Here is a 16,366-nt window from a genome sequence, read left to right as displayed (position 1 = left end):
ACCCTATCATCACTGTATGTCCTTTCTTGCCCACGTTTCCCTCTTCTGGAGGCGATGGACGATGGGCATTTCAGTCCCAGCCCATACGTGAAGTGCATATCGCTTCGACGGTGGGGACACCAAAAACTACAGCACCCGGGATTCCCAAGTCGTCCCCGACCTTGGTACTAACCGAGCGATATCGAACTTAGCTTCGCAGATCTGACGGGATGCGGCGCTTTCTCGATTCTATGGCCGTAGATGGAAATCATGAGAAGCAGCGGTGTAATAGGCAGATAGGTAATGGTTACGCTATTCCCTCAACAGGTCGTCTTCAGCATTTAAGATAGTTCATAAATTGCATCATGGTCAAGTACTAGATATAATCGTGCGGATCGGAATTTGCCAGAGTCCTAATATTACAGCAACTAGTCGCGGTTCGATGTTCCTCAAGGCAGCTGAGTGAACTTGAAGTGACCCGCCTGGAGATGAGATGGTTCGCAAGTCAGCTTTTAGTACGTCTGCGACAGTGTGCCACTAAGTCTATCGTCGGCTCACCATTCCTGTAATCAAGGATTGCGGCGCGCCTCCAGGAAGGTAGTGTGGATCTCTTCCAAACGCATTATAGGGGAATCCCCAATCGAATTCCACGGCATTGTTGAGCTTCTCGATTTGAGCGTCAGTGAGATGAATCTTGAGTGCCTGTATAAATTGACAGAGGACATTAGTATCATACACAAGCAGGGCGGATGGTCGGAGACCACAAGCGGATTTTACTCACGTCGATATTTGACTTGAGGTTTTCGATGCTGGTTCCGCCAATAATAGGGAAACAATCAGCGACGGTCTGTCGAGCCCAAGCCAACGCGACTACAATCCGCACAAAGTATCAGCCAAGTCCCTCCGGGATTGAGTGGTCGACAGCAGCTTAAACTCACCGTTAGGCAACTTGACACCTTCACCGATTTCATCCGCAACCTCTTTGAGTACTTGGGCAGCCTTGAGGTCTCGTTCTGTCGGTGGTGCACTGCCCCTGAGACTGTTCGCTCGAGCTTCGAGCTCTTCAGGAGTCTTGAATTTGCCTTGACCCAATGAACCCCATGGGGCTACAATACAAACGGAAATCAATGATCACATCATCGACCAGAACAACGGACCGTCACAATACTCACCGATGCTCATACCATAAGCCCGACACATCGGGATGATGTCTCGCTCCATGTCGCGCATGGACAAGTTCCAAGCACCTTGATAGACCGAAAACTGGACGAGTCCGTGCTGCCTCGCATAATCATTGGCACGGGCGACGATCCAAGCTAGCGCGGGAATAGTCGGTCAACTGTACAGTCAATCGCACGAGCTATGTTCCCAGGGAGGACGACATACCGGGAGTGTCAGAGATACCGAGATAGAGCACTTTACCGCTCTTGACTAAGTCGTTCAGGCTCTGCATGACTTCTTCAACAGATGTCGAGTAGTCCCACCAGTGAACATAGAGCAAGTCGATGTAGTTGGTGCGGAGCTTCTTGAGGGAGGACTCGACCTGGAAGTGGAGCGGCGATATCAGTACGGGAAAGACATGAAACGGTGCTGAAAGCAAACTCCAAATCACCACAGCAGGGAAATTCTTGGTCGTCCAAATACGACACTCACTGTGATGGCGAGGTTCTTTCTGCTGTTGCCGTTGTAGTTGGCTCCGATACCCTGGAACTTGCCCTCCTTCCTGTCGAGGGCGTACGTGGTGTACTTGCTGCATGTTCGGCACTATTAGCGATTGTACTTCCGACGCTTGGCGCCGTTGCGGTGCTGTGCTGTCGAAAATGAAACTCACGTAGCGAGAACGATTTCGTCCCTGATCTCACGGCTCTCCATCCATTCGCCAAGGATCATCTCGGACTGTTCGTCTTGATAGTTGTTGGCAACGTCGATGAAATTGCCTCCTGCTTGATAGAAGTAATCGAGGAACTCGAAGGATTGCTTGAGGTCGAGACTTCCACCCATAAAGCCAGTCCATTGGTCGCCAAGGGACATGGCGCCGAGACACAGAGGGGAAACCCGGACTGACGTAGAACGAAGAATCAGCTTTCGGTAACACGGAGGGCTGGAATGCGTGGTGTCGACGAACGGTCGCTGTGAAGGCTGACAACGCGGGAATCTCACTTACCGCCTGCGGTGGGGGATAGGACTCGATATCGTGCCAACTCCGTCTTTGGCTCCGGAGCCATCTGGAAGACAGTCGCCCAGGCTACAATGCCGCATCACGAGACACATCGTCAGACTTCAAAGCTCATGTTCTGTCCCGCAGTGTTACGACCGCGACTCACTGTTCCTGTGCTTGGGATCGGAAGGGGTGAAATCACCCGCGGAAGCTGGTAGAGGTGTTCGGACCATGTTGGATTTGTATCCGACTATTGCTTACTCGTTCGGATGTCCAAGAGAAGACGTGAGGGGGAGACACTTCTGTGTCATCGCTCTTGCTGGGTGCTCTTATAGAGGCTGGGAATGAACAGGATGGCGGGTGGAGGGGGTTTGTGGAGGTACTCGCCAGAGTGGAGGTCAAGATGTGGAGGATGGTGGAGGATGGTGATTCCCACACACAAAGCCGGCGGCCAATTGCCGTACTCTACGGGCTCAAACACCGTGACAGCAGCCGACGGTCTACCGTTCAGTACGCCTGCGGTCACGATGCATGCATGTCGACGTCTGCTCCAATGTAGTTATGTCCTGTCTCTTGGGAAATTCCAGTGCTCCCAATACACATATGTGATGTCATAAGGCAGTATACATGTCAGCCAGCATCACTGCAATAGACAGATGTGCGCACAATTTCTTATATATGGTCATACAAACTGGGATGCATGCATACTAATTTTCCAATCCATCCCATATTGTGAGACCTTCTCGGTAGCATCAGAGCCTGCTTTGTGCTATATGTTCTTGACCACTGTCTACATTCCTCTGTAAATGGAAGGATGATATGGTAGCACAACATTGTAAAGGTCTATCCTGTATACTCATTCAGTCCACCAAGAAAGAAAGGAGGGACAGCAAATGCCTGGCTTGTTGCAGAGACTTTCCCCTGTCATCTCTTTGGTGGAGACATATGTGCTGTATCAATGACTCACAGTGAGTTCCACTAGGTGCAAGAGTCATTACTTGGTGATGACATACAGGGAGATGCTGTGATTTGAAAGCATGACTACAGCTGACCGCCATATAATACTGTGAGTATGAGAATTCACGACTTGTCCAAATTGATGTCTTCCTCAGATGTGATGAGACACAAATCATAAGAGAAATTAACCGTTTCATATGGCCTTCTTGTCTTCTGACTGTGGGAATGCATGACGACTTGCGTGTCATTGGGCCGGACCAATGATCCCATTTGCCTTCTCCACTTGTACGTTCAAAGGACAACGCCTTGATACATCTTCCAAGCTGAAACAGATTTCAAACACGGACCTCTCAATGTGATTATCAACAGTGGGCATCCCCTCAATGACACTGAGTGTAGCCTTCATGCCTTGCTATGCAAATGATAGTACACAATTGCATGGTGGGGAGGGCAGTCCTTTCAGCTTCCACCCCTATGTCATGATGCTGTACAAGATACTGCACACATCCCAAGGGAACCAATATCTTGTCAGATGCTAGAAGAGGATATAAGTTGTTCCCCTCAGCAAAACGTCTCCCTCTACATTCAACCATTCTTCACCAGTTTTTTTTTCAATCTCTAGCAACTCAAATCAAGCACAAGCTTGACAGTGAGTTGTTATCTGCATTACCGGATCTCTATTACTGGCTCACCTTCATTTATCTCCTCATAAATACAAAAGTACTTATTTGCTTGCGCCGATTGCTTAGTCTCACATTCACCTGCACGCATGACCTACAAAGATTACAGAGATGTTATTTATTGCTTCACAATTGACGCAAAAATGGTGATTGATGCAGACACGGTCATTGTATACCGGACTAAGTATGAACCCAGCTCTGCCCAGCCATTTGTCTATAAAGTCTGCTGTACCAAGGGAGCAGATACACGGGTCGCAAAGAGCGCAATCAAGCAATTCAAGAGCTTGGTGGATCAGGAATTGCAGAGTCTCAATGCAATTGGTGAGAGTGATTTGTCATATGATGCAAAGTCCCAAAACGCAATCAGTTGGCATGATTTGGGACGGGCAGCTGCACACCGTGTGGAGGCAAAATATGAACATCATCAGCTTCAGTTTGCCTGCAAAAACGACCGGGGCACATGCACTACCAGGCTCACAGCTAATGACTCACTGCCTTATGGAACCTTTGTCTCATGACCAAGCAGGGCATACGTTAGGGGACAAGTAAGATGTGTGTCACTCCCACACTGTACTCAGAGAGAATTGGCATTGTCAACAGAGTATGTATGTAGAGAGATGTGGTACTGTACATATAGGGGGTAGCACTGGATGTATGCAGCCAAAATTGACATCGACCAGATGACTGTTTGATAGGAAGGAAAGCAAAAGATGCATCATCACACATACAGTAAACGGCATGGAAACTAGCACTGATGTAATCCACTAAGTCACTACCATTTAGAAACAGTGCCACCTCGCTTGATGGTACACCAGTACAGAGAGGCACAGGTGTATCAAATGCAAAGGACAGTGTTATGAGTGTGTTGTTAGACCCCACTATGAGTGCCACTGGGAGCAGCAGTGATGATGGAGAAAGAGCAGCTTGTTGGGGTTTAAGACCAATTGTGTGACTGAAAATCATGCTAATTTTCTTGGAGTCAACATAGCAACACCTCATTGTATTGACTTACAGCATGTGTAACTCTACATGTGTAATTTTACAAGACATGTTCTTGTACCTGTGCTTGTACTGGTCTCAGGATTTGGCTTGATAGTTTGTCAGGACCTGTATCCCATAACCACAAAACACGCAACAAGCCCCGTTTTTATTCACAAATGTCACAAACTTTGATGTGTTTGAATGGACTTGGGATGAATATTATGTTGCAACACACACTTAGAACTGTCACTTTGTTGTGCTGTAATGCAACATGGACCTAGAATTATCACACTGTTGTACCGCAAACTTTAGATCATCCATTTATTTGTGAGTTCAGAATATGGCCCCAATGATTGGCAACTGGGAACACAGACATAATCGAGTAACAGATGAGGTTGTATCATCAAGGGACATTGATTGTCTTAGGCTACTGGCAGTAACCATCAGGCGATAACAATGCTCCTTCCAATCCCTGTCAGTGTATTAAAAAAGATCTGACAAAGTCTGTTGTTTCTGTACAGCAGTGTTGTGTAGTGGATTTGACTAAGCTTTGTACGCATGCAATTTTCTGGATATTGTTGTGTCACCTCGTAAGACAGCCACAAATCTGAGCATAGCACCTAGAATCTCTTTGATGCATTGCACACAGTCTTCCCTTCAGATAGTTTGATAGCACCTGTTCCACTCATTTAACTATACTGCACTATACTGCACTATCTTTTATCTATCAGCGACACACTTGACCCATACTACCTATACTACACCGCCCTATTCGAGCCTCCTGGTCCATCACACAAGTGGTAACTCAAAGAGTGCACCAGCGGAACATGAACAAATGAGACAGAAGTGTTGACCTCAATGTCATCTGCAATGGCTCTTGCAGCCCTAGTGTCACGCCGGTACGGAGGGATACGGGGGATGTCCAATGAAAAGGACAGTGTTTCGGGCTTGTTGTATGATTGACCCAGGTATAAGTGCCAACGGTGGCAATGGTGACGACAGGGGTAGTGATGACGACAAGAGTTGTTGGGTTGTGACCAACTGTGTGACTGTATGAGTGAGACTCAATGGAGATCCATAACTGGGGATACTAACAACTGACTACAGAAGGGGTGGGGTATTTATACCTTGTTTGCCACCGAGAATATTTGCCACCTTAGTAAGCAATGCCTCCGCCAAGCCAGGCACATGGATACTTCTTTACAGTACTCCTCTACAGTACTCCTCTACAGTACTCCTCTACAGTACTCCTCTACAGTACTCCTCTACAGTACTCCTCTACAGTACTCCTCTACAGTACTCCTCTACAGTACTCCTCTACAGTACTCCTCTACAGTACTTCTCTACAGTACTCCTCTACAGTACTCCTCTACAGTGCCAGGCACAAACGAAGGTACAGGAACATGTCTCGTAGGATTACACGTGCTGTGATTCATTACACCTAGGCCAATACTCAACTGCCTCATCCTTGGACCATAACCCTTTTTTCACTTGACTTTTGATGATGTTTCTTCTTTCCTCCATTTTGTTGTCAAACTTCTTCCGTGCTGCTGTGGGAGGAGGTTCTGAACAAAAACTCTCTGGATAAGGTCCCAAAGAAAGCATGGAATTCCTATCGTCTACAGAGAGCCAATGGAGCAATGTCTCATAATTATCTGGATTGTGATACAACTTGTAGAAGACAGTTGGATGGGCTGAATTGACATCCTCCTTGACTCTGTCACTGTATCGTGCTCCTTCAAAGACACAACTAGCTGCCAAATAGCGGAACACTTCGTGTTTGTTGCAGGACTGGGTGATTGGGGATTCACATTGTGGAGGACTGCGGGCTACGACCTGCAGAACTCACACTATTGACCAAACGTGTTGGGCGTCGCGATGTGAAGTTAATGGATGTGAGTACTTACCTTTGATCTTCTTGAACTATCAGAGTCAATGCGGGTGTCGCTAGAGTAAGTAGAGTCAATCAAGGAATAGAGCAGAGTAGAGCAAGCAAGAGAAAGAGGAGTGAGAGAGCGAGTGAGAGGTGGAAGAGGTGAGAGAGAGTGAATGATGAAAGTGAATATGATTCGATGATTGAAAGGAACTCTTGCTTGGTCCGTCTGCTCCCCTTTATATACATGCAGGGGAGAGATAACTACGGAAGTGATAAGAGCGTACTACGGGAAAAGACACGGAAGAAGTACGAGAGAGTCACGGTCATAGTACGGAGGAGACACGGATAGCATACGGATACTGTGGTGGGTGATTCCTGTGTGCGGGGCATGTACAGAACGTGTCCGTTCTGTACTCGGTCTGGATACAGATCTGTATATCTCACAGAGTCGGTATGTACACGGTACGAGTGCGATATTTGACTACTACAGTGTATGGGCTCGATAGACATACATGTACAGAGGACGGTCCGTATCAGTGTCCGGTCTGTAGACATGTCCGGTGTGAAGGCGTAGTCGGTACGGAGGCGTATTCGGTGTATGGTCGGTTGGTATACGGATGAGGTGTTGAGTTCCCAAGAGTGGTGGCAGTCTGGTGTTTGGTGAGCGAATGGAGTGTGGCCTGGGATCCACTACACACATGTGGACCTAGGATCCTCCAGATGGTCGAGATTGGTGACCAGACGTCTCAAGTTGTGTTCAATCTCTTTCTTTCTCTCAAGGAAGTCTGACTCCTTATGGGAGGTATCAAGGGGATCAATCCATGTCTTGAATGAATGCCTCATTCCCAAGTCTTTAGCCTCATCATAGGTGACCTTGTAGAAGACCCTTGAACCTGAACGTGAAGATGTTGCGTGAGGTTGTGTGTTATTGAAGGAGGTGGGAACAGACATCTTGGATCCAGTTTTGCAACTACTAGTGTAGCCAATCAGCATTTATTTTTCATTTGACTTGTCATGTGGAAGTACAGAGGAAGGGAGGTGGTAGATGAACAAGACCAAACATCACACTTTCAATCTGAACAGCTGTAGCTTACTGTGACCGCTGCACAGAAACAGTTTGGACGTATACTCAAAAATGGGACAATATTCATTTCACCAATTGAAAATTGAATCCATTTATATGCAAGCCAGAGTCAATCCACATATGTCGCGCAGACATGAAAGGGGCCAAGCTGAAGGGAACTGAAGACATCCTACATGTCTGAAGAGGTCAGGTCTTCTGAGAAGCCATCTTGGCAATATGACATCACTGAAGCAACTCTGTATGACATCACTGAAGAAACTCTGAAACCCCCTAAGATTCTTGCATACCATACACTTCTCGATTTATTTCTGTGCTGACATAGCTTGAACCTCCAATCTCTCCGAGTGTAGTAGGACTGAGAAGCACAAATGGGGTGAACTGGGTATAGTACAATAAGGCCCAGTACATGTTTGGCAACCTCATACATCACTCCAAGGTTGACTCAATGATGTCACTGCTGTGTATGGCATTGTATATGACATTATGTAGCTACAATGAAAACCGCTTGTGAACCCTTTTGTCCTGAACAGCACCGCCTCCTACCAACACCAAAAACCTGTTACCACCTCGCCAACAGACGGTCAGTTAGGGAACAAGCATATTTTGGGTGGTCAAAGGTCACCTCCTCAATAGTGTAGTGATTTGATCCCTCAAGTTATCAACCTATGTTCTGCCCATATGATCGTGCTTGATGTGTCTGTAGATCTCCCTGAGGTTCTGCTGATACCTGCTCTCTTGCCCGCTCTGATCGATCCCCCTCAGGATGTCTGACATATTCTCAATTTCTGGATGACTGTCCAAAGAATTTGTATCCTCGAGACGCCAGGCCCTGTCGTCATCTTTCTCATGACATCCACGTTCTGCTTGCTCAATCGCCTCCTCTTCATCTTTGGTCATGTCAAGGGTGCAATTGATTGTTGTGTGTGTGCCATCACTGCGGATGGCAGCCATACTGAGTGGCCACACTGATTTGTCTTCTAGCCCGAAGCGAAGGATGTAATTGTGTTGGATCATATCACCTTTGCTAGTCTGGTAATCAAATGTTCTATCCCGGTAGGTAGGTCTGCACTGAGCAGGAACATTGTGCTGGTGATAAAACTAATGGCAACATCATCAACCAACTGAACCAAATTGTTTGCCAGAGCAACTGCAATGGGCAAGAATCAAGGTCACTTACTACATTCGGATTTTGACGAACAGTGAATCTGATTTCTGTGGGTGGCATGTCAATTTGTATTTGATCACCACAGGAGCTGTGTGTTGGAAGTTCAAAATGCTAGATATTCAACTGTGAATAAGGTGAAGTGGTAGTGAAAGGTATTAAGGAAACGAGACAGTGGTCTGCTTGTTGTACTTGTAGCCTGGAGTGATGGAAACAGCTACTATCTCCAACAAGACCAGCTGCTTCAATGGTCAGAAGATATGACCTCACATTACATCATATGACATCACACACCAGTACATCACTGGTGTGTGATAGTGTGTGATGTCATAGGACGAGTGGTTTGATGGGGAACCCCACAGTCCAGCTTTGCTGTTGGGATGTTTGTATGATGACCTCATATGATATCATGGTATCACAAGCAGCCACCTAAACTAATTCTTTGCATCATTGCATTTCATGGTAATGTTAGTGGCAGGATTTACCTGTGATCTTCTGGCAGCAACAGCCAGAGCTGAACCAACAATATTGAAGACAACATCCTGTCATGTCCAGAATCACACGAGGTGATATGAATGTGATGATCACATAAAGGTGTGTAGCCATCCTCTGTCACTGTATCTGTTACATAATGTCCAGGACATCAATGATCGGCTCAAGATCATGCATGATCACCTCATATCAAGTCATTGCTCTGCCAGTGAACTGTCACAACCTGGTACACTGGTACAAACGACTTATGTTGTGACACCCCAACTTGGCCCCTAACAAGGTCGACTCAGCATCTTGCGTCATCCAGGTGCAGGTGACCCTTAAGGCAGCTGCTGACAGACAAGACGGACCTGTCTCTTGAAAAGTTCTTACAGTACTGGTAGCATCACCGATACTTATATATGTAGGTACAGGACTTGTACATAGCTATTCCTGTGACGAATGTATGTTGTCCTGTCTAGTTCACTACTAGCGTACAAGTGGAATGTTCTACTAGTCTACCCCAAGTCTTGCACATTTGGTACATCACTTGTACAATTCGTTTCAGGACTTCAACCTACTTGTAACCCGTATTATCCATTGGATGGGCCTCTGACATGAATGTTGCTAGAGCAGGTTCTCCCAGCTGTTTGGGTGAGGACTTAGCATAATTTGTAGTAGAAGCTGTGATCTAATCAGACAAGCATATATTTTTTATAGAGTGTCATGAAATAGAGAGGAGATGAACATGTTGATAGTGTGTTCAGTTTGCGACATTTTGTTTACAGAATAGGATGCATACTCACAACTCCTCGTTTTGTCAAATGACACCTGTACATGTTATATAGCAGAAGTAGCTGCTTGCCCATTTCAATCCCAAAGATCATATTTCAGACAATCTACACCTGCCTTGTTGCATCACTTGTATTGCTATACATAAACACAGGCCTTGTACATTAAGGGAGGAAGGGTTTCACCCTGCAGGTCTGACTTTCTCCTTTTCATAACTTCTGTGCTAAGTGCGTTCCGATCTTCGAGACAACATTATCGCATGTTCAATCGTCAGAAATAGACGGCCCGTCGGAGGTCTTGGATCGTAGTGTGTAAGCGTCGGTCAGAGCAGTACAGACCAGCTCGTACGCCGTCGGCGTCTCAGTTGACCGGCGGGTTTCACGACGCAATGCAGCGTTCACAACACGCTAGGAATTTGTCTTTCCGTTCGATTAGATGTATGTGATACATAATTACAACACGTCCAGCTTTGCTCTACAATCGCCATACACGCTGATGGTATCCGCCCTGCACTGTTATATCGTCCATGTCTGTCCCTTGTTCTGCTTCAAGAAAAGGAGATGGGATCGCTTTGAGCTATTTCGTCGATAAGGCGACAGTCAGCGTCACTGATCTAGTCATTCAAGGGCCTGCCACTCACAAACAAATCCCACATCCTCCTCATCGTCCACCACAAAGCTCCCCAATTCATAATCATTATCACTATTCTCGTCTCCCCGACCCCCGCCGCCGCCTCGAAGTCCTACTCCCCCACCTGCCGTATCACTATCCTCGTCGTCCGTGATATAGACAGGTCTTCTCGCTTTACCCAAAAACTCATCGCGTTCTTTTCCGAAATCACGTCTGAATTCCAGTCCATGTCCACGGGCTTGTGTTCCCAGACCGGCGAGATACATCGCTTGTTGATTATATCCCTTGGGTGCTTGAGTGGGTTGGAAGTTACCGGCAAAGCGAAGGTCGGATGATGATGCGACGGATGAATCGGAATGTTCAGAGCTGTCGCCAGAATCGGAACCTGAGAGCGAGGCGTCCATGTCAAGCTGTAGACGAAATCGGTTAGGTTCAGTTCATGTGATCTTTCACAACAGCTTCGAAGCCTATTGAGGACGAAGAGCCTACTCACAAATTTGTTGGCTTTCCCTACCACCCGACTTCTTCTTGTTCTACCACCATTTGCTTCTTCATCTCTGACCCTAGCCCTTCTCCCTCCGTCCTCTTGCCCTACTCTCCCTCTCCGTCTCCTCCCTTCTTCCGGTCTCGTGTCCGTCGCCTCTTCCCCGGGCGAACTGCTAGGTAACACAACCCTCCCTCTCCGCATAGGTACCAAAGGCGAATCTGGCTCACTGCTTTGCACCACCGCTCTTCTAAGTCCTGCAGCACCGGGCGGTCGCAATCCTCTGAAAGGAGAATCGTCTTCGGGACCCGGTCCAGTGGGTGAATGCGCACTATCTCTTCCACCCGAAGAGACGACGACGGGCCTCGGTCTTCGCATACCTAATCGAGGCCGGACCGGGAACTGGGTAGCTTGTTGATGATAGGAAATCGCAGAATCACTACGTGTGGTGTTTGCCAAAGGCGACGATGATAGAGGATTTCGAGATATCGAAGGCAGCGGCGGAGGTGGCATCGACGACTTATCCTTCATTGCTGGAGTCATAGCGGAGGGGTCTGCATCATCGTCATCGTCGTCACCCAGATTCCAAGACAGATCAAGCGGTGCGATCTGACTGAATCCAGCCATTGCAGCAGTCCGAGGCGTCAATTTGTTCTCGATCGTCGTCGTGGTTCCAGCCACTTCGTTGAGGCCAGGTGAAGGTGGCTCTACCACTCTATCGGGACTATCCGGCGAGGACGGAGGAGTGATCATGACAGGTGATGGAGGTCTGCCCATACCTCGTCGGAGAGGTCCTTCGGTATGGAAGAAGTCCAGAGCTGATTTGTCAAGAGCAGCTTGTTTCTCTCCTTCTTGCTTTTGGCGTTTGAGCTCCGCCTTTGTAAGCTTTGCTTTGGATTTCAAATTCTTCGCCGCAACCACTGCTACATCAGAGTGATCAGAAGCGCTATTGATCTCCAGATCCGAATCGGCCTTTCTTTGAACTTGTCGGGCAGATTTGGTTTTGCTTCTGTCAGGCGAGTCTTTCCGTGATCGTTTACTCGCAGGGGCGGTGGCTTTCGTAGTCTTTTTCGCTCCCACGGTAGTTGCTCCGCCTGTCGTGGCGAAGAACGCTTCCAGGTCGCCTCCATCTTCATCTTCATCTGATTCCGACTCGGATTCCGATCTAACAGGTGAGGGTTCCCTACCTCGTTTTTTCCCTCTTCCATTAGAAGTCGCGGCGGTTGTTGCTGCCTTTCCTCGACCCCGTGGTTTAGGTCGATCCTCAACTCCCTCGTGTTCTTCTTCCTCTTCTTCACCGTCGAAGCCTCCTGCCGTGGAACTAACCAGCTTCTTGGCTTCCCTTAGTAATTGCGCAACACTCTTGAAACCTCCAGCACCCTCCGGGACTTCGTGGCCCCGTCCCACCGTCTTGGTCGTACTTGCCGCCTTTCCCTTGGCCTTCGACGTAGCCTTACCCGCTCCCAGCTCTTTTTCCTTCGCCTTTCTCACTGTCTTCTCCACTTCCGCTAATGTCTTCTTGAACTTCTTGTCGTCTGGATCCCAGGGATCAATTTCCATCTCCTGTTCTATACATTCAGGAAACTTTCCTTCCGGAAGCAGAGGTTCGACGTCCTCAAACAGTTCGAGGTTTCGCGAATGCAGAATCTCTTCTTGAATCTCTCGATGGGTTTGCTGGGCCGAGTCCCAATTGGCGTCTTCTCGGCCTTCGGACATAAGTACGTGGACTTTGCCATCTCGTTTACGACCAGTTCGACCGACTCGTTGCAGCTACACAATGGGTAAAGGTGGTATCAGCGTTTCGGTCGAAAGGGTGAGAATAAGTTGATTCACGCACAAGCTTGATCGACTGCTTGGGCATATCGTAGATGACTACGAAGTCCACCTCTCCGATATCTAAACCTTCTTCACCAATCGATGTCGCAACCAGAATGTTGTATTTACCCTCCTTGAACTCATTGATGGTCTATTGAGTCGTCAGAAGTGTCAGCTGAATTGTCCTGGTACACCCATTCGTTCTAGACGCACTTTCTTCTGCTCTTTCTGATTGAATCCCTTGTCCGCTTCTTGCTTGCCTTGAGATTGGCCGACAAACTTGGTCGCTCGCAATAAGCCGGAATGTTGGTTTAACATATCCTGCGATAGAGCACTTCGTTAGGCTTAGAACATCGCAGGAACGCAACCACATAGACTTACGACTACCTCGAGGACACAATCTCGATAGGAGCAGAACACCATCGCCCTGGTATCGTTCTTCTGGCCAAGACTCTTCTCCTCTTCTTCGGCTTGCGAAAAGTGCGCAAGCAGCTACCCACTTCGTCAGCTTTGGTCATCAAAATAAGGCAATTCATCTGATCACTCACCAGCTCAAGTGTTTTCGCCATCTTGGGGTGTTTATCCGCCTTGCTTTTCCCATCTTTGCCAATCCGAATCATATTGATCTCCGTCTCAACGTCTCTCAGGAGCTTTTGAAACTCGAAGTTGTTTCGTATCGAACCCGCGGACCCTTTCGTATTGGACTTTTTGCCTGCCGCATTTGTTCCGCCTGCGATCTCAGAAAGGGAAGTGTGGAACATTCCGATGGAGAACTCCAGCTGGAAGGAGGTCAGTGATTTCCATCATGGTGAAATAGCGCACTGGTACAACACATACCAAATTGCCCATAGCTCTTGCCATCTTCTCCAAGGACTGTAATGAACCAAAAGCCCATTTCAGACCTGACGTTCTGTCCTTTGCAATCTCCATCCGCTTCGCTGTGAGTCTGAAAGGTCTCAAGCGCTTGATATCGAGATCGCGGTCGGTGAGAATGTCTTTGTCGACCAACTTGGCGACATATGGCTGTACCGGGACCAAGAGGATTAGCTATCAAGTTACTCTAGTAGAAGTAGCAGCTGACCTTCATGAGTGCTGCCCATCGATCGCGGAATCCTTCGATGACATCGCCCATCTGTACGAAATGCTTCTCTGTCCGCTGTGAGGACATCAGCACGCAGCGGTGCTGTAAATTGTCACAGAAACGCACCTTTTCGTTCATGTACTTCTTGATGTCAGGCGCTTCCGCCTCTCTGATCTCGATACGAGAAATATGTAGAGCATCCACAACAGCCTGAACTCTCGGCACGTCCGCTCCAGGCGTAGCTGTCAGCGCTAGGACTCGAAAGTAAGGATGATGGGCGGTAAGTAACGCGAGGATAGTGGTATAAGCGTAGGATCCAGATGCTTTGTGCGCTTCGTCTGTAAAAGAGGAATTTATCAGCCAAATAGGAAGCATTCACTCCCACCGCGTTCGAAGCTCACCAAAAACAGCTAAGACGATGTCCCTAGCATCAACAGCACCCTTCCTGAGGTCGTTATCGAGTGTCTGTGGTGTACAGTAGAATACCCGTCTTTCTTCCCACTGCCACGGCCGCAAGTCATTAGTATGATTTTCCGATCTTCTGAAGATCAAGACTTACCAAGCGAATCCGCTCCTTGGCGGGGACACTCGAGCCCGTCATCACAGCAGCATCCTTGCTTGGTATACCGCATGTAAGCTGACAAGCTTCGATTTGTTGGTTGACTAGAGGTCGTGTTGGCGCAAGGAAGACAATCTTTCCCGTTGGGAACCATCGATAGACTGTGCGAGGATTAGCTCGTCCGTGATGACACAAAGTCTGGAGAAGCGGCAACTTACAGTTCAACATGACGACACCCGCGACGAATGTCTTACCAAGACCTGTCGGCAGAGCTACGAGACAATTGTCCATGAAACATGCTCGTACAATCTCATACTGGTAATCCCGCTTCGAACGGTTGGTCGGGTAGATATAAGTGTCGATCGTAGCAGAGTTGGGTAGATGTCGTTGTGGTTCATACGGTGCATCTAATAGTGAGTCTGTCAGTTTTTCATCGCTCCACTCAGTGGATCAAATAGAATTTGATCGGTCCACAGAGCGAGGCTCAATGCACATACTAATATCAACCAACAGTTTTGGCGGTGGCGCCATGATATCACCCCAATCGTCGTCATCTTCCAGATCCTCTGCGCCATCCTCTTCCTCCTCATCCCAATCCCTTCCTTTTCTCTTGGCAGTACCCTTGCCTTTCCCCTTCCCTTTGCCTCTACCTTTCTCCGCACCCACTCTCCTTCCGCTCTCTGCAAACTCTGTCCGATCCCATCGTTTCCCCTTAGTACTCTGCTTGTCTCGTCGAAAATTAAGATGGGTTTGGAGGAAACTGCCGCTAGCAGATCGAGCAAAGCCTCCTATCCTGGAAGACGGGTTGGATTGGCCGCCACCAAGAGTAGGTTTTGATCTGTTAGATATGGAGTTTGATGAGGTTTTGGAGGTAGTGACGGGCCGAGATGTGAGATTGTCGAAAGCGACTAAAGATTCAGCTGGAAGAGGGAGTGAATCGTAATCGTCCGATGAAGGGGGTGCGAGAAGGGCTCTGGCACGTCTGGCAGCACCAGACGAGCTGATGGTGGTCAATTTGTTGGATTTCCCACTAGGTCCAGAATGACTACGTTGAATACCTGTCCATCCCCGATTGTTGTTGTTGTTGTTGTTGCCACTTGTTGGTACGAGCGAAGCTGAACGACCGATGTCCACATTGTTTGTTGATTTGGGTAAAGCTTGAAGCTTCGGTTGCACTTGAGCCGACGCCGTAATGTTGTCTATCTCTGCCAAGAAGGAGTCGTCCACCAAGAATGAATCATCGCCGAAGTCATCGTCCGACATTAGGTGGAGGCGAAGAGGTCAAGCTCCTCGGCGCGCTAAGGTGTGTTGTATTTGGCGACCTACTAAAGTCCCACCAAAATGACCAGAAGAACGCGCTGTGGTGTGCGGGGGAGATGAGAAGCAACAAGATCGATCGAGGAAGATTGAGTAGGACGCCAACCAGCAAGAGGAAATGCAGAAGCAAGACAACTGAAGCTGTTGGATGATCATGATCAATGTTCAGAAATCACAAAATACACGCGTCACCCGTGATTTCTTCATCACTACTGGATTTCTGGAAATTCCACTGCCCACAAGAATTCACCGAAAACTGTTATGTAGAGCTGATGTCGGATTTATCCCCGCGGGGAAACCCGAGTCCGGAGAATCCGCGAGATGGGAGATGGGATATGCT

At 48.0% G+C, this 16,366-nt stretch overlaps 2 protein-coding genes and 1 non-coding gene across 3 annotated transcripts; all 3 read right to left on the bottom strand.

Annotated features, from left to right (window-relative positions):
• Positions 1–124: 124 nt before the first annotated feature.
• CI109_105364 lies at positions 125–239 on the bottom strand. Its single transcript, XR_004236761.1, has one exon. It is a non-coding gene; the product is annotated as a 5S ribosomal RNA (ribosomal RNA).
• A 189-nt stretch (positions 240–428) lies between these two features.
• CI109_105363 (uncharacterized protein) lies at positions 429–2,370 on the bottom strand (the record flags this gene model as incomplete). The annotated part of the gene is made up of 10 exons (XM_032007464.1): positions 429–461; positions 538–681; positions 761–849; positions 918–1,085; positions 1,152–1,295; positions 1,366–1,522; positions 1,633–1,729; positions 1,811–2,039; positions 2,144–2,224; positions 2,304–2,370. 10 exons carry the CDS (start codon positions 2,368–2,370, stop codon positions 429–431), a joined length of 1,209 nt encoding a protein of 402 aa, XP_031858290.1.
• Positions 2,371–10,687: 8,317 nt separating this feature from the next.
• CI109_105362 (uncharacterized protein) lies at positions 10,688–15,972 on the bottom strand (the record flags this gene model as incomplete). Its single annotated transcript, XM_032008066.1, has 14 exons — positions 10,688–10,716; positions 10,781–11,180; positions 11,264–13,024; positions 13,092–13,220; positions 13,283–13,390; positions 13,451–13,561; positions 13,618–13,848; positions 13,907–14,092; positions 14,151–14,225; positions 14,277–14,488; positions 14,552–14,651; positions 14,710–14,870; positions 14,928–15,116; positions 15,207–15,972. The coding sequence occupies 14 exons, from the start codon at positions 15,970–15,972 to the stop codon at positions 10,688–10,690; spliced, it is 4,458 nt and encodes a 1,485-aa protein (XP_031857668.1).
• Positions 15,973–16,366: the final 394 nt, after the last annotated feature.

Source organism: Kwoniella shandongensis, chromosome 9 (assembly GCF_008629635.2).
Source record: "Kwoniella shandongensis chromosome 9, complete sequence".
Lineage (NCBI taxonomy): Eukaryota > Fungi > Basidiomycota > Tremellomycetes > Tremellales > Cryptococcaceae > Kwoniella > Kwoniella shandongensis.
Note: the sequence above shows the minus strand (reverse complement) of the source record. Positions and strands in the feature narration are given on the sequence as shown.